Below are 24,931 nucleotides of genomic sequence, written 5' to 3'. Positions count from 1 at the left end.
TTTGCCTTTTACTTTTCATCATTCTTGCCGGGGGGGTGGGGTGGGGGGCGGAAATAGTGAAACCACTGAAGTATCTCCTGTTTTTTTCACCCCCAAACTAAACTGAATTGGTTTGGAACCTGATGATTTTATCTGCTTCATCAAAACCCAAAGCTACCATTTTGGTCAACAAATTTCTGTTTGAATTGAATGCTGCCCAGCCTGCTAGGTGCCCAGCTCCAAGCCTCTCCCCATGCTGTGCACAGGGAGCTGTGGGTGTTTGTGGGTCCTGCAGCTGGTCTGGACATGCTCACATCCTGCAGCCTGACCCCTCCACTGCTGTCCCTCTCGTTTCTGCAGCCTCCTGTGATCCGAGTTGCATCATAAAGCGAACAGAGAAGCGGCTCCGGAAGGCCATCCGCACGCTCCGGAAGGCTGCCCACAGGGAGCAGTTTCACCTCCAGCTCTCAGGCGTGGACCTCGAAGTGGCTAAAAAGTCTCCCCTAACATCTGAACACTGGGCAGAGTCCTGTGGAGTGGGTCAGGGCCATGTAGGAAACCAATGTGGTGAGTGGCCTGCTGGCCGGGACATTCTTGCTAACAGAACTGTCTTGAGCTCCAAAAATACTAAGGGTAACCAAAAGCAAGTCTGGCCCATCCTTTCTCCCCAGGCTTCTTCCAGAGAACACCTGGGACACCCACACTCATTTGAGAACTACATGTGGATATTGGCCTTGCCTACAGGATCAGGAGCCCCTCAGCACCTGGCATAGTGTCTGGCACTTAATAACTGTCTGTTGGGTTGAGGGACAGAATGGAAGAGGCAGGGTTGATGAGAAGAGGGAGTGTTGCCCCTTAAGGATCTGAGGGACCGTGGTCTTCAAAGCACTGTGGTCCCCCAACTGGGGCAGGACTGCAAGTATAAGGCATCCATGAGCCTTCTCGACACTCCACTATCAACAGTTCCCCTATCATCCCTCTGGTGTGACGCATGGTGGCGATGAACAAACTCCTGTCCATAGTTTTGTGCAGAGGCAAGGCTGGGGGTCACTCAGCTGCCTTATGAGATCCCTGAGCTATGGCCCAAGCTTTCTAGTAGTGTCAGTTCCAGTGTATGTTGGTGGTGGTGGTGGCAGTGGTGGTGGTGTGTGTGTGTATGTGTGTGTGTGCATGTATCAGAATTAAACTTGAGGCCCGGAACTTGAGCAATATCAATTCTATTCCTCTGATGAAGTTCCAGGCAAGAGGAATCTGGGCAAGACGTTCCAGGGTGGTCAGTCTTGAGATTTGTTTGTTGTGAGAGAGTGTTCTGGGCAATTATGAGAGATTCTACCTAAAAAGTCTTTGATGGGGGGAAATTAGGGTCTCTCTTTACAGTAATACTGTAACCATTTGTTGAATCCTCATCTGTCACAAGCGTAACACTAAGCATTATATCTGCATGACCTCATTCAATCCACCCAGTAATCTTACCAGGTAGGTATTATTATCTCCATTTTACAGATGAGCAAACTGGAGCTCAGAGGGATAAGTGCTCTTGCTCAAGGTCACATGGATGGTCCCACTCCAAAGCCTGTGCTCTGGTCCCAAGAAAGGTGCATTTCGATAACCAGACCCCTCCAGAGTAAATTGATGTCCTTTCTGAAGTGTCATTAGAATCATGAGGCCTGAGAAATGATGCTTGAGCTAAGGAGTAATAAACCAGTGTTTCTGAAGAAGCAAAGCTGAGCCCAGAGGCACTTGTTCAGAAGAATTGTCAGCAATAGGTCCACAGCCCAACTCTGTTGCTTTGCCACAACATAGTGAAAATCATGTGTAAAATCAGTGTAACTGTCCACCAAGGGCTGGTTCTCAAATAGTCTTGACTTTTATTCCAGCTGACTCTCCTAAAAAAAAAAAAAAAAAATGGTAAGAACAACCCAACTGGTTGGTTGGTTCTCACTGAAAATTCTAAGAGTTCCAGTTTCCATACCAAAATGGTGATGAGAGTTGGCTGTTGCCGCCCTGCTTTCCAGGGTGAGTTGCAGAAACTGTCAGGGATAGGCGGGCCAGCCTCCTTCTGGCCTCTCAGAGCTGAATTGCACCCCTTCCCCCAGCCTCTGTCCTGTGGGAAGAGGCCTTGCAGGCTCACCAGGGAGGTTTATGGCCAGTTAAGAGTTCCGGAAAAGCTAGTGTCAAGGGCCCTGTGGAACAACTCCCAGTGAGAGTATTATTAATACTACCATGGGTGTGCTTCTGGGGAATAAAGGCCTCAGGGTGAGGATCAGGAGTTACTTAACAGGGGCCTCATGACCGTGACAGCTGGTGAGAGACACTCAGTACAAGGTTTGTGTGGCTGTTGTGTGTGTGAACGTGTCCCTGAGATGCTTATCACGCTGAGTTAGGTTGGATTTGCTTCCATGAGAGGCCATGTATCTTGTCTCAAGAGCTCCCTCTAGCACTGGATGAATTTTGTAGTCCACAACATCAGGTTCACCCTGCCTGACGGCAGTGTTAAAGATTTTACCATGTCAAGGAAACAGCACAAGGAACTACCAGTGAAACTCCTTTCTCCTGCTGGAGGGAGGAAGTGGGTGTAAAGAGGAGTCAGGTGTGTTAGTTAGAAAGGCTTTTTACCCAGCAGACTCCTGACACGGGCAAACCATGGTGTGTGTGTGTGTGTGTGTGTGTGTGTGTGTGTGTGTGTGTGTGTGTGTGTGTGTGTGTGTCTTATATTCCTGATCTATTTAATGGTGTTAGAACATCATAGAAACCAGGCTTACTGGTATTTTCTGAGCTCGGATGGCACATGCAGTGGAGACAAACCTAGGATAGTTCTTTTTAGAAATTATTTTGTGTTTCTAGAAAAGAGCCCAAAGACTGCTTTGAGTCACTTGGAAGAAGAGATGGGACCATTATGTTTTTCCTTTAAAATATTTTTTATTTAGTTTTTAATTACCTAAGTGGTGCATAGTCCAAATGATACAGAAATGTACACAGTTAGGATGGAAACTTTCCCATCAGCTCCCAATCCCACTCCCCAGAAATAATCTCTGTCAATAGTTTGCTGTTTATTTTTCCACATCTGTTTTTATGCACGTATAAAAATGAAATTTTATTTACTCATTCAATAAATATTTATTGAGCACCTACTGTGTGCTGGATACTATCCTAGGTGCTGGGAATCCAATAATGAGACAAAAGAGCAAAAATCTCAGCCCTCATTGAGTTTACATTTCTGGAGCAGGGAGACAGACCACAAACCAATAAAGAAGGAAATATATCCTGTAGCAAATGGTGGTAAGGGGGTGACGAACAGGTAAGCAGAGAAGTAGAATAGAAAATTCTGTTCTGGCAAGGGGAGGGGTGAGGAGGCGTGTACTCCCCCAAAACACTGTGTTCAGGGACAGTGGTCATTGGAAAGTGTCGTTTGGGTAGAGATGTGAAGGATGGGAGGAACCAGCCATGGGGACATCTGGGGGAAAGAGTCCCAGGCAAAGGCAACAGCAAGTACAAAACCCCTGAGGGCTGGAGAGAAGGCCAAGATGACGAGAGCTGAGGGAGGGAGGGCAGAGGAAGAAAGTCAGAGCAGTAGCAGAGGGCCAGATCATGTGGGGAGTGGAAATCCTGGTGAGGACTCTGAATCTGAGTGAGAGAAAAGCCAATGAAGGGATTTGAGTGAAGAGGTAACAAGGTTCTGACTTATGTTTCAAAAGAATAACTTTGGCTGCTGTATTGAAAATAGGCTGTAGGTTTATGTGTGAAAAAAACAAAATATATCAATGCAGTTTTAATAGTGCTGTGTATTGTTTTTAACTACAGGATAGATCATGGACATCTTTCCATGCTAACAGAGGAGCTACCATACTTCTTTTAAAGCTTCCTAATCTATATTTGTTTTAAGACATCAGTGTTTATTAGCCATACTCCTATTGGTGGACATTTAATCAAGTTATTCCTGATTTTTCTGTTACAAATAATGCTGCAGTGAATTTTCTTTTTGTGCACATGTCCAGTATTTCTGAAGGATAGACGTGTAGATGTCTAATTTCAGGTCAAAGGACATGCATTTTTTTTTTAATAAATTTATTTATTTTTGGCTGTGTTGGGTCTTCGTTGCAGTGTGCGGGCTTCTCATTGCGGTGGCTTCTCTCGTTGTGGAGCACGGGCTCTAGGCGCGTGGGCTTCAGTAGTTGTGGCATGCGGGCTCAGTAGTTGTGGCTCACAGGCTGTAGAGCACAGGCTCAGTAGTTGTGGCGCATGGGCTTAGTTGCTCTGCCGCATGTGGGATCTTCCCGGACCAGGGCCCGAACCTGTGTCCCCTGCATTGGCAGGCGGATTCTCAACCACTGCGCCACCAGGGAAGCCCAGGACATGCATATTTAAAACTGAATAGATGCTGCTAAATTACCCTCCAAAAACATACTAATATATACTCCCTCCAACATTGTATCTGAGTGTTTTTTGCCCTGCCTCATTGCTAACATGGATTATATATTACTGATCTTTTTCTTTTTTTAATTTAACTTAATTAATTTATTTTTGGCTGCGTTGGGTCTTTGTTGCTGTGCGCGGGCTTTCTTTTAGTCGCAGCGAGTGGGGATTGCTCTTCGTTGCAGTGCGCGTGTTTCTCATTGCTGTGCCTTCTCTTGTTGTGGAGCACGGGCTCTAGGTGGGCGGGCTTCAGTAGTTGTGGCATGTGGGCTCAGTAGTTGTGCCTCGCGGGCTCTAGAGCGCAGACTCAATAGTTGTGGCGCATGGGCCCAGTTGCTCCGCGGCATGTGGGATCATCCCAGACCAGGGCTCGAACTCGTGTACCCTGCATTGGCAGGCGGATTCTTGACCACTGCACCACCAGGGAAGCCCTACTGATCTTTTAAATTTTTGCAAATCTGATAAGTAAAACTAATAGTCATTTTAACTTGTTTTTCTTTGATTATTAGTAAGACTGAGCATGCTTTCATATGTCTGTGGCGATTTAGATTTCTTCTTCTGAGAATATCCTTATGCTTTGCCTATTTTTCCATTGAATTTTTTGGTTTTCCAATATCATTTTTAAAAAATAAAATTTTAAGTCCCAAGTTATATCAAAGAACATAGTCACTTCTGACCAAACATTTTCTTTCTTATAGTCATTTTTATACAGTAAAGTCTCATTAATTTGACATTTAAGGACTTTGGGGACAGCCTGCTCTGCAGGTGACCTTTATACCATCTGTGATCAATTTTAGTAAGATGGCAAAAAAAAAAAATAGCTACTATATTCTCCAAGGAACAAATTCCTTAAGCTCACAGTAATTCATAAAGTCCTTCATATATAGAAGAAGAAAGAAAAGAAAAAATTAATGATGAAATGGATTTCTATTTTTCTTTCATAAAGGATACATTATTTAAGGAATATACTTGCTAAAGTATAAATTTTTGTATTTGATTATTTTGAAAACTTGTTGAAATTTTAAAAAGACACAATCCAGGCAACTAGCAAACTGGGAAGTATCCTAGTGCCTGGGTTCTTGAGAGACTAGGAAAGTTTAATTCAACTTTTAATAGTAGTAGCGTTCCTCTGCAGTAGTTGAGAAAAATTAATTAAAACAGAATTTATTGAGATCCCACTCTCTGCCACTCTATGAACTTAGGTTGAAGCAGTGAGAACATAATGGGTGAGAAACCTGCTTTTATGAAGTTCACATTCTAATGGAGGGAGAAGGACAATAAAAAAGTAAAGAGAAAGATAATTTCAGAAATTATAAGTGTTATTGAAGATAATAAAACAGAAAGGGTCAGAGGGGAGGAGAGATTACTAGTCTCTACAGGGTATTCAGGGAGGCCGTCAGAGCAGGTGACGTTTGAGCTAAGACCTAATTGAGAAGGAGGAGCTGGCCATGCAAAACTCTGATAGAGGCAGGGGGTGCTCTGATGGAGGGGATAGCAGCAAGTGCAAAGGGCCTGAGGCAGGAAGGAGCCAGGCATTTTCTTCTTAAGTTTTCAAAATTGAGAAATTATTTGGAACTGAACAGGCAGCAAATTTCTTTTCTGTTTTAAATCAAGGAAAATATAAAGTGTATATTAGCAATATAGACCAATATTAAACCAATATTTAGCACATGGACTTGGTAGGAAACGCTTTTAATATAAAAAACATAATTTAATAAAATGTTGACATGTATTGAGCACTTAATGTGTTCAGCCCTGTGCTAAGCACTTTACATGTCTCATCTCATTTAGTCCCATCACAAGTCATTCTGCATCATGCCCTTTTTACAGATAAGGAAACTAAGGCATAAGAAGGTAAGCAGTTTTCCCAGTGTCATGCAACAAGTCAGTGGCAGAGCCAGGATTTGCATTCAGATCTGACTCAAGAGCCTATGTTCCTAACCATCTCAAATTGAATGCTCTCACGTCTCCCACGTATAGCCTGTGCCCTGTGATTATCTTACTCATGCCGCACTCGTATGGAGTGCCCTGCATGGGCCAGCTCTGTGGTGGGTGCTGAGGAGGTCTGAATAAATATGACAGCACCCCTCAAGTCGTAACCCTCCCAGGGAAGAGTCAGAGAAGCCTTCCCCAAAGAGAGAAAGCCTAAGTGAGTTTTGAAGGATGCACAGATGAAGCATAAATGGGGAGGAGCATTCAGGCAGAGGAACAGCCTTAGGTAGTGAGGTTGAGCAAGATGTGCACAGGGAATTATTGGCATTTCAGTATTACTAACCCTGGAGTGGAAGGTAGGATGCGGTGAGCAGCTAGGCTAGTGGGAAAAACATGGCCAAGTCATGAGAGACCTTGAATATGTTGCTAAGGAGCCTTGAATTTATCTCTAGGTGACAGGTGTCACTAGAGGCTTTAATCAGGGAGCATAAGGTCATATTTATATTCTAGAAAGATCTCTCTAACTGAATTGGGGGTCAGGACTGGAGGCAGAAAAACCGATCTGGGAGCTTCTGAATGCATTGCATAAGAGATATTGAGAACATGAAGGCACTAGATAGAGTAGAATAGAAGCAGTGGATTAGAGAAATATTTAGGAGGAAACGTGAACAGCATTTGGTGATAAATTGGGTTGGGGACTGAGACGAGGAAAGAGCTGGGGTGAGCTCAGAGGTTTCTGACTTGGCCTCTGATCCTGCACTTGCTTCCTATATGTCCCTCATCTCACCCAGCCTGTTTCATATGCAGGAGGCACTGAGAAAAAGCCTGTGGGTTGGTTGAATGGCTAGATGAATGTGATCACTGGGGAAGAAATAATCAGAAAAGATTTATAGGAAAAGCAGAAAAAAATGGGCTCTTGAGAGGGCATGAGAAAGAATGAAAACTCAGATACAGAAAAGGGGACTAAAGGCTGAGTTTGAAAAGTGCGGGGAGGCAAGTCAAGGGGGTTTTTGAGCCAGGGAGTGAAGCAGTCAGAGAAGCACTTTAGGAAGGTGAATCTTTTTTTTTTTTTTTTAATTTTTTAAAAAATTTTATTTTTTTTGCTGCATTGGGTCTTCATTGCTTCGCGCGGGCTTTCTCTAGCTGCGGCGAGCGGGGGCTACTCTTCACTGCGGTGCGTGGGCTTCTCATTGCAGTGGCTTCTCTTGTTGCAGAGCACGGGCTCTAGGCGCACGGGCTTCAGTAGTTGTGGCACGCGGGCTCTAGAGCACAGGCTCAGTAGTTGTGGCGCACGGGCTTAATTGCTCCGCGGCATGTGGGATCCTCCCTGGCCAGGGCTTGAACCCGTGTCCCCCGCATTGGCAGGCGGATTCGTAACCACTGTGCCACCAGAAGCCCCTAGGAAGGTGAATCTGATGGCAGCATGTAATAACAGAGCTGAGGCCGGGAGGAACACAAGGCAAGGGAAATCATTGGAAGGTTATTGTAGAAATCTAGATACGAGATGGGGAGGAGCAAAGGACACTAGTGCCATGGGGATGAAGCATAGGGGATGGACAAAAGGGACACAACTGTAGGATGCTGCAGCAGGGAGGAGAGACGTTTGTGATAACTGTGGTTTGGAGCGTTGGTGACTGGGAATATAGAGATGCTGTTTAGAAAGAGGGTAAAGCCAGAGGGGTAGGAAGGCTTGGGCAGGGAAGGGAAGAGAAGCATTCCCCTTGGGAAAGTTGAATTTGACTTGCAACAAGACTCCCAGGCAGAAATGTCCACGGGCAGGTGGGAGTCTAGGAAAACGACTTCACCTCTCCATGTGCGGACTGACCCTCCTATCCTGCGTCTGTCCATACATGCTCTGACTCGCCTGCTGCTGAAATGGATGAACAGCCCACGCTGCTTCCTAAGGGTAACTCCTCCACTGGGGCTCCGGAACCCATTCCCTCTCATCGTCTCAAAAACGATGCTCCTGCCGTTGTCCCCACCGACCCCCGTCTCAGAATTCTCCGTCTCTACTGGATCATTTCCAACAGCACACAAACCTACCTCCTGTTTTAAAACCCACACAAATCCTCCTTTGACTTCCTTCTTCTCTCCAGATCCTGCCTCCTTTCTTTGACCCCCTTGTAAAGCAAAACTCCTTGAAGGACTCATCCAAATTTGCTGTCTTTGCTACCTCACCGACCATTTTCTCCTCCACTCTAGCCAATCTGGTTTTCATTCCCAACCTCTCCACTGAAACTGCTTTTGCCAAGATTTCTAGCAACTTCCATGTTACCAACTCTAGTTGCCAGCTGTCCCTCAGACTCTGCTGATCACTCCTTCCTCCTGGGAACTCTTGTCGTGGGTTTCACACACCACACACCTCTGGTTCTTCTTCTGCTTCACCAGCTGCTCCCTTCTCATTTTCCATACTGGTTCTCCCCTAATTTCTTATCTCTAAACATCAGGGATCCCAGGGCTCAGTCCTCCATGCCCCTCGCCTATCTTCACACTCTCCTCGGTGACCTCATCCAGCGCCATAGCTTTAAATACCACCACATGCTAGTGACTCCCAAACTGCCCTCTCCAGCTCTAACCTCTATCTGAATCATGGACTTCTCCGTTCTAGAGGTGCTGAACGTTTTTGATCACACATATACACGCACACAGTGAAATACTTTTGAATTTGTGAATGCTTACTTATTTTAAAATTATACACTCGTACTATTGGCTAATATATTGTGTACAACATAACAAGTAGAAGAATGAGATACAGTTTACATAAAATTTCAAATAGCTGGCTAGTCTCTGAGGGACTGTATTGACAACTAGGCAAGATTCATTGTGAACAGTAGTGGTGGTAAATCATTTTTCAAATAGTCTTTTTGTTCATTACTAGTGTTTTGGCTTAACTCTTGTCAGATCTGATTAGATTGTCACTGTTTCTATCCCGTGATGTGGTTTGACAAGAGCTAGTACCAGGAGAACAAGGTGTGTCAGCTCTGCACTTCCCTGTGGTTCACCTGCACTTGCATCATTGGTTCTGCATCATGGGCCCAGGATTTCTACAGGAATTGTTTGAAGCTGCTTTCTACTTTGTGATGGTTCAGTTGGTTGAAACTAGATAATATTAATCAGGAAATCTATTCAATGAGGCACAACTGAAATTCTTCTCGAGACACTGAAAAGAAGTGAGTCAGTCAGTCCCTCCCCACCCACAGGTCTCTTTCTTGGGGACCTTGTGTCTTCACACGTGTCTCTGACTTGTGGAGATGTGGACTGACTAAGGGACTAATCTTTTTTTTTTTTTTTTGGCTGCGTCAGGTCTTAGATGCGGCACGCGGGATCTTTTGTTGCAGCGCGGGCTCTTCGTTGCGGCGCGTGGGCTTCTCTCTGGTTGTGGCGCGCGGGCTCAGTAGCACCGCAGCACGTGGAATCTTAGTTCCCCCACCAGCGATCGAACCCTCATCCCCTGTGTTGGAAAGCGGATTCTCAACCACTGGACCACCAGGGAAGTCCCTAATCTTTTTTTTTTTTTTTTTTAACAGAAGAACTTTTAAAAAATTATTTTTCTTTCAGTTTTATTGAGATATAATGGACATACAGCACTGTATAAGTTTAAGATGTACAACATAATGATTTGACTTGCATGCATCATGAGATGATGACCACAATAAGTTTAGTGAACCTCCATCATCTCGTATAGATACAACATTGAAGAAATAGAAAAAAAATGTTTCTCCTTGTGATGAGAACTCTTAGGATTTACTCTCTTAACAATTTTCATATGTAACATACAACAGTGTCAATTATATTTATCATGTTATACATTGCATCCCTAGTACTTATTGATCTTATACCTGGAAGTTTGTATTTTTTGACCACCTTTATCCAATCTCCCTTTCTCCCACCCCCAAGCCCTGCACAGCTCTGGTAACCACAAATCTGATCTCTTTTTCTGTGAGTTTGTTTGTTTGTTTTTGAAATATAATTGATATACAACACTATGTTAGTTCCTGGTATGTGACACAGTGATCTGATATTTCTGTACATTTCAAAATGATCACCATGGTAAATCTGGTTTAATTACTAAACCAGTGAACCTTTCTTTATGTCTTATTTTTTAGATAAAAATTAATACACATAGATATGAAAATGCTTCGCTCACACTCTGGATCATTTTGTAAATGTAAATGATACCCCTGAGGTGTAGTAGTCTACCTTGGAGACCACCGGTATAACCAGTGCCTTCTCAATACCAACACTTGCGTGGCCAGAAAATATCTTAAACTTGACATGTCTAAACAAAACATTTTATTCTCCTCTCTCCCTCCAAAATAAAACCCACTTCTCCCTCATCTCCTTCATCCCTCATCTCCGTAACTGGCATCCCTATTTGCCCAGTTGCTCAAGTTGAAAGCCTCAGTCTTCTTGGCCTCTCTTGTTCTGTCATGCTCCTTACTGAATCCATTAGCAAATCCTGTCAGATCTGCCTTTACATTATATCCTGAGCCTAACTAGTTTTCTCTTCCTCTGTTATTACCACTCTGTTCCAAACCACCACCATCTCCTGCCCAGTCTATTGCTATGGGCTCTGAATTGTTCTCCTTACCCTTGCCTGTCTTCAGGCTGTTCTCCACACGGTAGCTAGAAGATCTTCTAGAAGCATGTCAGATCATTTCACTGCCCCATTTGAAACCTCCAGCACACATTGAGTAAGGTCTAATTTCCTTACCATGACCTTCAAGAACCTCCGTAAGCTGGCCCTTGCTTGCTTTTAGAGTCCATATCCTATCACCCAGCCCCTTTCACTATGTTCCTGCTATATTGGCTCTTTTGCTGTTAGGCAATACCATCACAAGGCTGTTTCTCTCATTTCACTCTGCTGTCTGCTCAGAGAGGCCTTTCCTGGCTACTCTTCTAAAATAGCATTCATGCAAACTCCATCCCCACCACTCTTTGCCTTACCCTCTCTACCTGTTTTACTTTTCTTCATTGCACTTACCTCTAGTTAGCATTCTACTATGTATTTGTTTGTTTGCTCATTTATTGTTCATATTCTCCACTAGAATGAGAGCCCCGTTAGGGCAGGGCCCTGTCTGTCTCCTCTGCTGTATCTCCAGCCCCCAGAACAGTACTCTGCACATAATCAGTGCTAAGTATTTAATTGAATAAATCAGTAGATGAATCTTCACAGGAACAACAGATGAAATCCCAAGGATAGTTGCCAACACTAAGAGAAGAGAGGGCCAAGGGCAAATCTTTGGGGAAATATTTAAATTGAGGGCAAAAGAGGCACTCTAGAAGAAGTGAAATCTCAGTCCCATTAACTAGGCATGAAGAAAAAAGCATGCACTGGGGAAACTCAGCAAGAAAGGCGTCAAGTCCGGCTCATCTCTCTGCCCCAACTATAAGAATGTTTTCAAATAGCAAACTGAGCACACACCAAAAACCTGGACAGACGTGACAAATCAACCTCTCGGCCCAAGGGAGTGCTCTCTCCTGTTATCCTGAAACACTCATTTAAAAGGAGTTCAAATCAGGATCTTGAGGCCACAGCACTGCCTCGAGCGGCGTTGCCTCTGAGCCGTGACAAAGCAGCAGCTCCAGGAGACCCTGGGAATCCACGTGGGCTGCCTGTGGGTCTCCTTCAGAAGGCAAGGGGTGATTCTTAAGAAAACAGTCAGATGCTGGAAAGTGACCCCTTTTATTAGGTTCACCATCTTAGCCACAGAGAGACCATAGTGTTTGTCCGTAGCCTGAAATACTCAAAGGCTGTGGTATTGAAAAGAGGGCCAGCCTTCAGGTCTCTTTGTCACCATTAATCCTGGTCCCCACTGGTCTCTCCCTTTTGCATCAGAAAGGCTTTCTTTTTTTGAAGGGGAGAGAAAACAGCTGTGTGGGATTTGAGAATGGGATTTTAATGGTCACTGAGGACACACAAAAGCTTTGCTGTGATCGCAAAGTGTTCTGGGGGCAATTGACTCCTTTGTCTGGGGCAGCAAAACAAGCTGGCTGCTCAAGGAGAAAAGAGAAGCAACTGGAACTGGCATTGAGGTCTCTTTAGGTCAGATCTTTAGCACATTTGCAAAGAGCTGTTTTCAGGGGTCTCTTCATGACATTTCAGAATCGCTTTTTAGTGTTTAGCCCATTTTTACCTTGTGAAAGGAACAAATTAATCTGGAAGGTGCTTGCCATGGATTATTTCTGTACGTCTTTCTCTCTGGAAGGAAGATGGAAACTGTGAGTGACAAGATGAGCTTGTTTATGTGGAGCAGGCCTTTCACTGTGAGAAAAAAGAACTGGTGCCCTCTTTTCTGCAGGGCGGCCCAAGGGGCATTTCTCAGTCCTTTGCTCACTTGAGAAATTGCAACAGATGTGGGATATCTTGAGGCTTCACAAAATGTAACCTTGAAAAGGCTTTGCGGGGTTTCAATAGTTCTAAGAAGGAGTGGACAACCAGAGCAGCGTGAGTTACTCTTCGCAGAGAGAACCAGGTCCATTCTTGTCCACCTATATGAAGGGGATCGTTTTCTGTCAGAGGAACAGTGATGGAACAGACCAAACTGATCTGACTCTTAAGTTATGATTCATGGGGCTGTTGGAATCATTGCCGTCGTATGGGCACCGTCCCTTTAGGTGAATGAGTGTTATGAAAACAGCCGTTCCCAAAATGGACATGGCTTGGGCTAGAGGAGCTCCTAACAGCCCTAGTTTTATTTTCTTGCTGCCAGTCTTCATGACAGCTGGCTTGTTAGAGCCATGAAGGGGTTATGCTCTCATTTACCGGCGTGCTTTAGGCACTGGGATAGTCAGGTGGAACACAGGATAAAAAGCCATGAATTCCTAGTACATAATTCAGCCCAGCTTTTCATGGGAGGTGAGCTGAAACCAGAGTAATTATGGAAACCATTATCCTGTAGGGCTGCATTTAGAGACTAAGTCTGGAATTATAGGCTCTGTCTGCCAGAGTTCTGTGCCTCATACCCATTATAATGTCGTTTGCCAAGAGTTTGGTTCACTTTTAATTTTTTAAAAAATGTCATTAAATTAAATAAAAATGATATGTGAATATTGTAAAAGAAAATCCAAACAATATAAAAAAGTATTAAGATGTAGACTTTAGAGTAGACTTTGATTGCTGTCATTTAATTGTAAAAATAATATTTGAAATGTGGCATGTTTCATCTTACTATGATTTTTTTAAAAAGCCTCAGTTTTCTTTAAATTATGGGGTAAATAAATAATGAAAAGACATTTTTATTACTGGTAGTAGAGAACTTTGCCATGTTTAACCCTAAAAGTACATGTACAAATTGCATTTGTAGGGTAGGATGAAAACCAGTATTCCCCCTTACACACATTCAAGAGCTATAATAGCTAATTTTATCATGTGATATTTTGTTTTCTATTTCTTAGCAGCTTAGGTATAAAAGAAAATGTGTTTTATTCCAGTCAAACTCCCCTAATGCCCCATAGAGAATCCTTGGCAAAGTCTGGAATTGTGATTCAGTCGGCACTTTTATTCAATGACCTTTTTCCTCTTTAAACTCAAAGCTCTTGATCTCATTGTAGGTGTATTTCACAGATTAGCTGTGGGACCTTGGCCAAATTATTTAATGTCCCTAAGTCTCTGTTTCTGTGAAATGGAGCTAATCATAGCGCCTAGCTCCTTTGGGTTGTTTCCAGAACTAAATGAGATAAAGTGTGTAAAACTCGTGGCACACTATCTAGTAGATCGTACGTACTCAACAAACGTCAGACATCAGAAAGCCTGCTTTGGTGGTTATGATGATATTCTTTAAATAATATACTAGGGAACCCACTTCAGTATATTTGTATTCATATCCTAAAATAAGATATGAGCCCATGTTTAACTAAGAACACCAAAATATAATCAGAAGCATAGTTTATTAATTTCCTTGTAGTTTATTCTTTCAGGAGACATTTACTAGGCTTTGCTCTTTGTAATGTATCAATTTTATTACAAATATGAAGCATGCTGTTTTGCAGAGGTCATCTGTAAGACCCTTGAGATCACCCTCCCCACAGCCAACAGAGAGTGAGCTTTTTAAAACACAGCTTCTGGTTTTATTCTTCTCCTTTCAATGGCTCCTTTACCTGCAGGATAAAATCCAAAGGCCTGGCATTCAAGGACTTTTTCAATCTATCCCCAACCTTCCTTTCTTCCCTTTCCTCCCATATGTCAGGCATGAATCTTTACAACCTGCCGCTCGTCCTATCTCGGGAGCTCCTACTCATCCTTCAAGGCCTGACACGAATGTGGCCTCTTCTAGGAAGCCTTCCAGGATGCCACCGGCCAGAATTAATAGCCCCCTCCTCTCTATTCTTCCAGCACCAGTCCTGTGTTCAGTGAATGATTTTCACTTTTATACTCCTCCTGTGAAGTAGGGAATGTCATCAAGTGCTTGTGTTCAAAAATAATTAGGACCACTGTGATCCCTGCCCCCAAGGAGCTCATGGTCTAGGGAGGGAGGACCTGTAAATGCCTCCAACAGTGGGTGACAGAGACCATGGCAGAGAGGTGTGCACAGGGAACCCAGAGGTGGCACACATTCTGTGTTCAGGGGGTTTGTATGGGGGAGTGTGGGGTCAGTGCCATCTGTTTACCTTCATCTCTAGCACTCACATCATCCTTCCTTGGCCTCTGTGCCCTCACTGACAAGATCATTTCCCCCTTTGGCTAGTCAGTTGCAGGGCTGGAACATACTACGATGGAGTACAAGAACGCTGCATTTTATGTCCAAATGGAACCTTCCAAAATGAGGAGGGGCAAATCACATGCGAACCATGCCCAAGACCAGAAAATCCTGGGGCCCTGGAGACTCCAGAAGCTTGGAATGCGTCTGAATGTGGAGGTGAGAATGCCCTCTGTCCCTTCTTACTCCTCCAGTCTCCGGTATTGTTTAGCAGAAGGCATAAGTGCATTTCAGTGCAGACAATGCGTACTGCACCATGGAATTCCTACCAGCAGGGACCATATTGGGCTCATCATTGGCTCTCCAGTACCTAGCTCAATGCCTGACACATGCTGAACAAATGAATGAAGATCTAATAGAATACACTGACAGGAAAAAAATGTGTAAATGTTGCAATTGCATGTTCAATCACTGTAAATAAATATCACCTGAGACCTGAGTGATCTCCCAGTGTGTAGGGACTACCTGAAAGTGTCAAAAAATGGAGGAAGTAGCCTGATTCTTTTTCTAGCTTTGGTCTCAAAGTCAGAGCTTATTGATTTTTTTTAAAAAAGTATCCATCTGGTTATTTTGTTAAAACTCTGTGAAGAGTTTGTGTGTGTGTGTTGCATTTTTAGTTTTTATTTGTTTTTTAATTGAAGTATAGTTGATTTATAATGTTGTGTTAATTATTGCTGTACAGCTCAGTTATAATGTATATACATTCTTTTTTAAAATATTCTTTTCCTTTATGGTTTATCACAGGATATTGAATATAGTTCCCTGTGCTGTACAGTAGGACCTTGTTGTTTATCCATTCCATATATAACAGCTTACATCTACTAACCCTGCACTCCCGCTCCACCCCTCCCCCGACCCCCTCCCCCTTGGCAACCACCAGCCTGTTCTCTATGTTCGTGATTCTTGTGAAGAGTTTTTAATCGTCTCTTATAAAATGTTAACCCTGGAGCCACGCTTACTTAGGTTCTGTGGGCTTCTTTCCTATTTACTTTATTAGTAAATGTCTCTATTAAACAGGCGAAGAGCCAGCTGTACTGACACTCTGTGGGCTCAAATGGAAGGTGTGATTTGATGAGGCGATTTGTAGGTGATGTCCACGGCAGAGTGCGCCGGAGCTCTGGCAGCCCTGCCTCTCCTTCTAGTGATTCCCAGAGCCAGATTTAGTTCCCACCTAAATGACTTCAAACTCAAGTGCAGGACCTTTTCTGGTTTAAAAATCAGATCCTCACATTGACTGTGTGACTCCTAGCATACTTTGGCCTGTTATGAAATCCTGGAACTAACGGCGAGGTTGATAAGGAGGTACTTTGGGGCATCTGTTCACACTTGCGTGTGACCTTAGTAGGATATATTTATAGTAAATCAGAATATTAGTAATAATAATAATAATTGCTAACATTTATTGTATACTTGCCTATACCAGGCATCATGCAGGCATTCATGAATAATTCCATGAGTTGTTCATATGGTTATTGTATCACTACAAAAACTTTCTGAGGTTAAAGAGACTCATTTAAGGTCACACAGCCAAAGAGTGGGGGATTTGGAATCAGCAGCCAGGTCTGACAGACGCCAGACTTCTCCCTCAGGTGTGTTTGTTAAATGCCATTATATCTGTACCTTATGGGTAGAAAGAAAACCATGACAATTAATAGAGGAGAGATGATTAGGAATATAAGAGACAGCAGATTTTTATAGCATCTTGCCAACGCCAGGCCAATTCCTATGGAACGTGTGCTTTTAGAAACCCTTTTGTTTATGGCTGTGATCCTTGTCATAAACTTAAAAAATATAATAAGGTAAGGTGTTTAAAGTAAATAAATGCCTCTGGATCCCTCTGTCAATGTGGATTGGATTGGTTGTATTTAGTACACTAATTGAGGGAGGCCAGGACACACCTCAGCGTAAGGAGATGTAACTTAGTAAATATAATTGGTAAAAAGGGGAGACTCTTCCGTGACCAGAAGAGTCTTTATATCACTAGGATGTAATCAGCTGGGTGAGGGTGTACTTCTGGGTCGAATTACCACATTGACTGCAGGCAGAGAACCCTCCCTCTAGGGGCTCTTGCACTGCAGCGGCTGCCTGGGCCCTGGGTAGTCCTAAGCCTGCAGCCTACCCAGGCCTGCTCCATAATTCAGAAGGGTCCACACTTGTCTCCATCTTTGCACTGTGCTGTGTAGCCCTGTGTGTAAACATCAGGCACCCACATGCCACCTCGTCAGCATCCGCAGCCCGGCCGGACAAGGCTTCTCTCACTGAGGTGGGAGCTGAGGTCCGCATAGGGCAACAGGCCTGACCACATCTCTCTGATCTCATCTGCAGAGACGGGAGAGGCTCTGCCCAGGGGGCCTTGTTCACCTAAGGTCATTGATTCCCCCCAGGTCTGTGCCAACCTGGTGAATATTCCGCAGATGGCTTTGCACCCTGCCAGCTCTGTGCCCTGGGCACATTCCAGCCTGAAGCTGGCCGTACTTCCTGCTTTCCCTGTGGAGGAGGCCTCCTCACCAAACACCTGGGAGCCACTTCCTTCCAGGACTGTGAAACCAGAGGTGAGGACTTGGCAGCTTGCCTTTTCCCGGAATTGAATTTCCCCTTTTGAGAACCATGGTAAAGCCCCACTCAAGCTCAGCCGAGGTGCCCTGTGTGGGCCCCAGTGGCAGGGAGGACAGGTCCCCAGGGCCATTCGTCCCTGCAGGATGTGCAGGGAGCACAGGAACTCCCTAGACATGGTCCTCCCCTTTGAACGGGGCTGACTGCAAGACAGCTGGGGAGAGATGGGCAGGTTCAGTGCACAGGCTCCCTCTGCTCCCTGCTTCCAGGCTTCCTCTAGCTCCTCACCCTTACCTAGAGCTCGCCGCTCCGGAACAGGCCCTACGCCTTCTCCAGAGCCTCACCCCGCTGCCTTCTGCAGGAGCCCAGCCCCAAGCCCGGGGTCAGCTCTGCGCCCCTCCACGCTCCCAGGCCCGCTGTGCATGAAGACAGAGCTGCAAGCGTTCACGCCCGACGGCACGGACAGTGAACTCAGAAGATACACCCGTACCTCGTTCCCTTTGTGTTTTTCTCAGTGTCATGAGTCACAAGTCCCACCCAAGCTGGCTATTTAGGGAATTAAGTGTTGATTAGCCCCAGAGTAGTGGGAAAGCAGTACTTCATTTGGGCATAAACATTCCTGTCACAAACTGCGAAACCTTTCGTGTTACATCTGATGAAAATAGTCTTTTTTTTTTTTTTTTTCCTTTTCATTCTCTCCACCTTCCCCCACCCCTACAGTTCAATGTTCACCTGGACATTTCTACAACACCACCACTCACCGATGTATTCGTTGCCCAGCAGGAACATACCAGCCAGAATTTGGAAAAAATAATTGTGTTTCCTGCCCAGGAAATACCACGACTGACTTTGATGGCTCCACAAACATAACCCAGTGTAAAAGTAGGTCTCTCTCTAAGGCTTTTCACAGTCCTTGATTAAGAGGGCAAGCGCCTGGGTCCACCTAGGGGGGCGGGTTGGCAGGGGTCCCTGGTTCATTCAGGACCGCGGAGCCGTTGTTAGCCCTGCTCAGGGCTCTGCAGATCAGTGCTGGACCTGCAGGCGCTCACCTGTATTGATCCAGGCTACTTCTCCAGGCACATTCACAAGCTGTACTTGCTGTAATTTGCTCCCAAGGGTAAAATGTCAGTTCAGCCCTGTTCAGCAAGCACTGTTTGAGGACCTGTTGTGTGCCAGGCAATGCAAGCAGAATCAGTCCCTGGCCCTGCAGCAGCACAGGCTGCGGGACTGCAGAGGAAAGAGCTACTCCCTCTGTCTGGAGAGACGAGGAAGGGCTTCGACAGGGCAAGAGAAGGCTTTGATGGGGAGGGTTAGGGGAGAGTGGGAGAAAGAACTTCATGCCCAAGAGAGCAGCTGGGAGGAAGCACAGACTCAGAAAAGTGAAAGGCTTTATGGGAAGAGACCCCTGGACCTGATCATGGAATGTGCTGTAGGGAGTCTGAAGCAGACCAAGAAAGGAAGCCTTGTTGACTGAAAAAAAAGAAAAGCACAACCTAAAAGTTGAGAGTTATGTTTTATTCGGCTCACAAAACTGAGAACTTCAGCCCAGGACGCAGCCTCTCTGATAGCTCTGAGGGACTGCTCCAAAGAGACAGGAGGAACCAGGATACATAGGAGTTTTTGCAACAAAGACCAGGTAGTCAGAACATCAAGATTACTGTTAATTAAACAAGACCCGATATCTCAAGGTAAGGAAGTTAGTGCTTTTCTATGTAAGGGAAGATGCAAGAGTCTGGGCTCACTGAAATCGTTCCTTTGATGTGCACCTCAGCTATCTGGGGCCAGTATCCTGTGCTTTCTCATCCTGAGTCTCCTCAGGGTGCATCATTTGGGGTGGCTGCAGTGTGATGGCTTGATGGTCGCAACATCCTTTGTTTACTGATATGGCAGGCAACGTTTTTTCTTTTTTTTAATTTTACTTATTTTTATTTATTTATTATTTTTGTCTTGTTGGGTCTTCATTGCTACACGCGTGCTTTCTCTAGTTGCGGCGAGTGGGGGCTACTCTTCGTTGTGGTGCAGGGGCTTCTCATTGCGGGGGCTTCCCTTGTTGCGGAGCACGGCCTCTAGAGCATGGGGGCTTCAGTAGATGTGGCGCATGGGCTCAGTAGTTGTGGCTTGTGGGCTCTAGAGCACAGGCTCAGTAGTTGTGGCACACGGGCTTAGTTGCTCCGCGGCATGTGGGATCTTCCTGGACCAGGGCTCAAACCCGTGTACCCTGCATTGGCAGGTGGATTCTTAACCACTGCGCCACCAGGGAAGCCCAACGTTTTTTCATTGACAGTCTTGACTGCCAGACTAGAGAGCTTAGTTTGTATTCTGTAGGAATGGGGAGGTAAATCATTCAAGGACTTGCTGTTTGGACTTGGTTTGTTTGCTTGTTTGTTTTTAACTATTATGTAAAATTCTCTAGTGAAGGCCAGCTGACGACCTCAGCTGGTTCAGCAATGTAGGGGAGCAAGAGGCCTCCCCAAACTGGAAGAGTAGGGGATTGAAGGGGGCAGTAAATCATTTGAATTTATGACTGGAAGCTTATCTAGTTTTCTGTCTATCCCAACGAAGCCCTTTTAACAACATCCTCACAAGTAGCTGTCTAGTCTCTTTTTTGTTAAATTAAAAAATTTTTTAACATCTTTATTGGAGTATAATTGCTTTACAATGGTGTGTTAGTTTCTGCTTTATAACAAAGTGAATCAGCTATACATATACATATATCCCCATAGCTCCTCCCTCTTGCGTCTCCCTCCCACCCTCCCTATCCCACCCCTCTAGGTGGTCACAAAGCACTGAGCTGATCTCCCTGTGTCATGAGGCTGCTTCCCACTAGCTATCTATTTTACATTTGGTAGTATATATAAGTCCATGCCATGCTCTCACTTCATCCCAGCTTACCCTTCCCCCTCCCCGTGTCCTCAAGTCCATTCTCTACATCTGCGTCTTTATTCCTGTCCTGCCCCTAGGTTCTTCAGAACCTTTTTTTTTTTTTAGATTCCATATATATGTGTTAACATACGGTATTTCTTTTTCTCTTTCTGACTTACTTCACTCTGTATGACAGACTCTAGGTCCATCTACCTCACTACAAATAACTCAATTTCGTTTCTTTTTATGGCTGAGTAATATTACATTGTATATATGTGCCACATCTTCTTTATCCATTCATCTGTCCATGGGCATTTAGGTTGCTTCCACGTCCTGGCTATTGTAAATACAGCTGCAATGAACATTGTGGTACATGACTCTTTTTGAATTATGGTTTTCTCAGGGTATATCCCCAGTAGTGGGATTGCTGGGTTGAATGGTAGTTCTATTTTTAGTTTTTTAAGGAACCTCCATACTGTTCTCCATAGTGACTGTATCAATTTACATTCCCACCAACAGTGCAAGAAGGTTCCCTTTTCTCCACACCCTCTCCAGCATTTATTGTTTGTAGATTTTTTGATGATGGCCATTCTAACTGTTGTGAGGTGATACCTCATTGTAGCTTTGATTTGCATTTCTCTAATGATTAGTGGTGTTGAGCATTCTTTCATGTGTTTGTTGGCAATCTGTATATCTTCTTTGGAGAAATGTCTATTTAGGTCTTCTGCCCATTTTTGGATTGGGTTGTTTGTTTTTTTTTTACATTAAACTGCATGAGCTGCTTGTAAATTTTGGAGATCAATCCTTTGTCAGTTGCTTCATTTGCAAATATTTTCTCCCATTCTGAGGGTTGTCTTTTCATCTTGTTTATGGTTTCCTTTGCTATGCAAAAGCTTTTAAGTTTCATTAGGTTCCATTTGTTTATTTTTGTTTTTATTTCCATTTCTCTAGGAGCTGGGTCAAAAAGGATCTTGCTGTGATTTATGTCATAGAGTGTTCTGCCTATGTTTTCCTCTAAGAGTTTGATAGTGTCTGGCCTTACATTTAGGTCTTTAATCCATTTTGAGTTTATTTTTGTGTATGGTGTTAGGGAGTGTTCTAATTTCATTCTTTTACATGTAGCTGTCCAGTTTTCCCAGCACCACTTATTGAAGAGGCTGTCTTTTCTCCATTGTATATTCTTGCCTCCTTTATCAAAGATAAGGTGACCATATGTGCGTGGGTTTATCTCTGGGCTTTCTATCCTGTTCCATTGATCTATATTTCTGTTTTTGTGCCAGTACCATACTGTCTTGATTACTGTAGCTTTGTAGTATAGTCTGAAGTCAGGGAGCCTGATTCCTCCAGCTCCGTTTTTCTTTCTCAAGACTGCTTTGGCTATTCGGGGTCTTTTGTGTTTCCATACAAATTGTGAAATTTTTTGTTCTAGTTGTGTGAAAAATGCCATTGATAGTTTGATAGGGATTGCATTGAATCTGTAGATTGCTTTGGGTAGTATAGTCATTTTCACAATATTGATTCTTCCAATCCAAGAACATGGTATATCTCTCCATCTGTTGGTATCATCTTTAATTTCTTTCATCAGTGTCTTATTATAGTTTTCTGCATACAGGTCTTTTGTCTCCTTAGGTAGGTTTATTCCTAGATATTTTATTCTTTTTGTTGCAATGGTAAATGAGAGTGTTTCCTTAATTTCTCTTTCAGATTTTTCATCATTGGTGTATAGGAATGCAAGAGATTTCTGTGCATTAATTTTGTACCCTGCAACTTTACCAAATTCACTGATTAGCTCTAGTAGTTCTCTGGTAGCATCTTTAGGATTCTCTATGTATAGTATCATGTCATCTGCAAACAGTGACAGCTTTACTTCTTCTTTTCCAATTTGGATTCCTTCTATTTCTTTTTCTTCTCTGATTGCTGTGGCTAAAACTTCCAAAACTATGTTGAATAATAGTGGTGAGAGTGGGCAACCTTGTCTTGTTCCTGATCTTAGTGGAAATGGTTTCAGGTTTTCACCATTGAGGATGATGTTGGCTGTGGGTTTGTCATATATGGCCTTTATTATGTTGAGGTAAGTTCCCTCTATTCCTACTTTCTGGAGGGTTTTTATCGTAAATCGGTGTTGAGTTTTGTCGAAAGCTTTTTCTGCATCTATTGAGATGATCATATGGTTTTTATCCTTCAGTTTATTAATATGGTATATCACATTGATTGATTTGCATATATTGAAGAATCCTTGCATTCCTGGGATAAACCCCACTTGATCATGGTGTATGATCCTTTCAGTGTGCTGTTGGATTCTGTTAGCTAATATTTTGTTGAGGATTTTTGCATCTACATTCATCAGTGATATTGGCCTGTAGTTTTCTTTGTTTGTGACATCTTTGCCTGGTTTTGGTATCAGGGTGATGGTGGCCTCGTAGAATGAGTTTGGGAGTGTTCCTCCCTCTGCTATATTTTGGCAGAGTTTGAGAAGGATAGGTGTTAGCTGTTCTCTAAATGTTTGATAGAATTCACCTGTGAAGCCATCTGTTCCTCGGCTTTTGTTTGTTGGAAGATTTTTAATCACAGTCTCAATTTCAGTGTTTGTGATTGGTCTGTTTATATTTTCTATTTCTTCCTGGTTCAGTCTGGGAAGATTGTGCTTTTCTAAGAATCTGTCCATTTCTTTCAGATTGTCCATTTTATTGGCATAGAGTTGCTTGTAGTAATCTCTCATGATCCTTTGTATTTCTACAGTGTCAGTTGTAACTTCCCATTCTGTGGGTTGTCTTTTCATTTTGTTTGGTGTCTTCTTGAATACCTGCCTTAACAAGAAGCTTACTGCCGCTCATAATATCCTAGTCTGTTGGTAGATTAAACTTGGGAAGTTCACAGTGTAAGAAGATTCTTTTCCCCATCAAGATGAAATCTGTTTCCTTGCCTTCCCACCCCTGGTCCTTGGTTGGCCCTTATGAGCTGCATGGCACAGTTCCTCAGGTAGCCGGTCAGGCTCGGAGGCAGTTTTCTTGACTCCATGACTCTCTCCTCTCCCTCTTCTCTTCCAGGAACAAAAGGCTGTTTTTTGTTTTTTGGGGGGTTTTTTTCCTACTGGGAATAATAAATCCCAGTTACAGCTAGAGAGGCCAAAGGTAATCCTTCAACATCTTCTCTTGAACAGGTTCACCTGACAGTTTTAAACATTAAGCTCCTTTAGGGCAAGAATATTTGTTGGATGAGTGGAGATTCAGTGAGTGAAGTGTGGCTGAGGTGGGGTGGGGTGTGTGTGTGTGTGTGTGTGTGTGTGTATACGCACAAGTGCGTACGCTCCTTGCCGTTGGTGCCAGAGGTGAGTATCCAGCATGACCTATACTGACTGATAGCTGAATGGAATTCTCTTCCCCACTTAAAAATAAAACATGGTCTTGACCAGAGAGAAAAGTGAAAGAGTATGGCTGTCATGTCTTCATCAAAGATCTCTAGGAAAGGCTCAAATATCCTTTGCTGAGCAGTAAGCTCTATTCTCCCTATTTTGACAGACCTACAAGTTCTGTGCCATGCGTTCTCCTGGCACTTGGACTTTGTAAACAAAACAGTAAAAACTAAAGTTATCCTTTTGTTTCACAAACACCTGTCCCTGACCTTGAATGCCTTCAAGTTAATGAGGAAATGATGCCCTGGGAACCCAGAGGGGTGGGCTCTGTGTGGGAAGTTAATGTAGTTGGGCTCCCAGTGGGGGCTGTGGGCACTACAGGGCAGACTCATTCCTGCGATGGTGTCATTTCCAGGGGCAATAGGGTTCTCCTCAGCTGAGCAGGGGCTGGCCATGCCATCATTGTTATTATTATTTTTTGGCCATCACATTATGATGGCTGTGTTGTGCCTTTGTAACTCATGGCATTTTCTCTTCCAGACAGAAGATGTGGAGGGGAGCTAGGTGATTTCACTGGATACATCGAATCCCCAAACTACCCAGGCAATTACCCTGCCAACACAGAATGTACCTGGACCATCAACCCACCCCCCAAGCGCCGCATCTTGATTGTGGTCCCTGAGATCTTCCTGCCCATAGAGGATGACTGTGGAGACTACCTGGTGATGCGGAAAACTGGTGCGTCTCACCTGTCTGCTCCCCTCCTCTTCTGAGGCCAGCTGGAAAGCCTGATGGCACGCTGCCTGGCTTTATAATTTAAAACATTTTTTATTGAAGTATAGTTGATTTACAATATCATGTAAGTTTCAGGTGTACAGCACAGCGATTCAGTCATATATATGTGTGTGTGTGTGTGTGTGTGTGTATATATATATATATATATATATGTGTATATATATTCTTTTTCAGATTTTTTTCCCTTATAGGTTATTACATAATATTGAGTATAGTTCCCTGTTCTATACAGTAGGTCCTTGTTGGTTATGCCTGGCTTTAAATGGGAGAAGCTGGCCTAGAATGCCACCTCGTATTAGAACAGAGATGGGACATGAGTTTCTAGAGTTTGCCAAGAAAACAAAAT

The 24,931-nt window shown here is 43.9% G+C and overlaps 1 protein-coding gene across 6 annotated transcripts in view; it reads left to right on the top strand.

Annotated features, from left to right (window-relative positions):
- SCUBE2 (signal peptide, CUB domain and EGF like domain containing 2) overlaps positions 1 to 24,931 on the top strand; it is a 64,366-nt gene that overhangs the window by 33,311 nt on the left and 6,124 nt on the right. For all 6 annotated transcript variants that reach the window (XM_059931088.1, XM_059931092.1, XM_059931091.1 and 3 more), the window contains 5 exons: positions 340 to 546; positions 15,012 to 15,182; positions 17,408 to 17,575; positions 18,297 to 18,458; positions 24,331 to 24,528. In XM_059931088.1, the coding sequence (XP_059787071.1) occupies positions 340 to 546; positions 15,012 to 15,182; positions 17,408 to 17,575; positions 18,297 to 18,458; positions 24,331 to 24,528 (906 nt within the window). The remainder of the gene's footprint in view (positions 1 to 339; positions 547 to 15,011; positions 15,183 to 17,407; positions 17,576 to 18,296; positions 18,459 to 24,330; positions 24,529 to 24,931) is intronic.

This window comes from Balaenoptera ricei, chromosome 8, assembly GCF_028023285.1.
Source record: "Balaenoptera ricei isolate mBalRic1 chromosome 8, mBalRic1.hap2, whole genome shotgun sequence".
Taxonomy (NCBI): Eukaryota; Metazoa; Chordata; class Mammalia; order Artiodactyla; family Balaenopteridae; genus Balaenoptera; species Balaenoptera ricei.
Note: the sequence above shows the minus strand (reverse complement) of the source record. Positions and strands in the feature narration are given on the sequence as shown.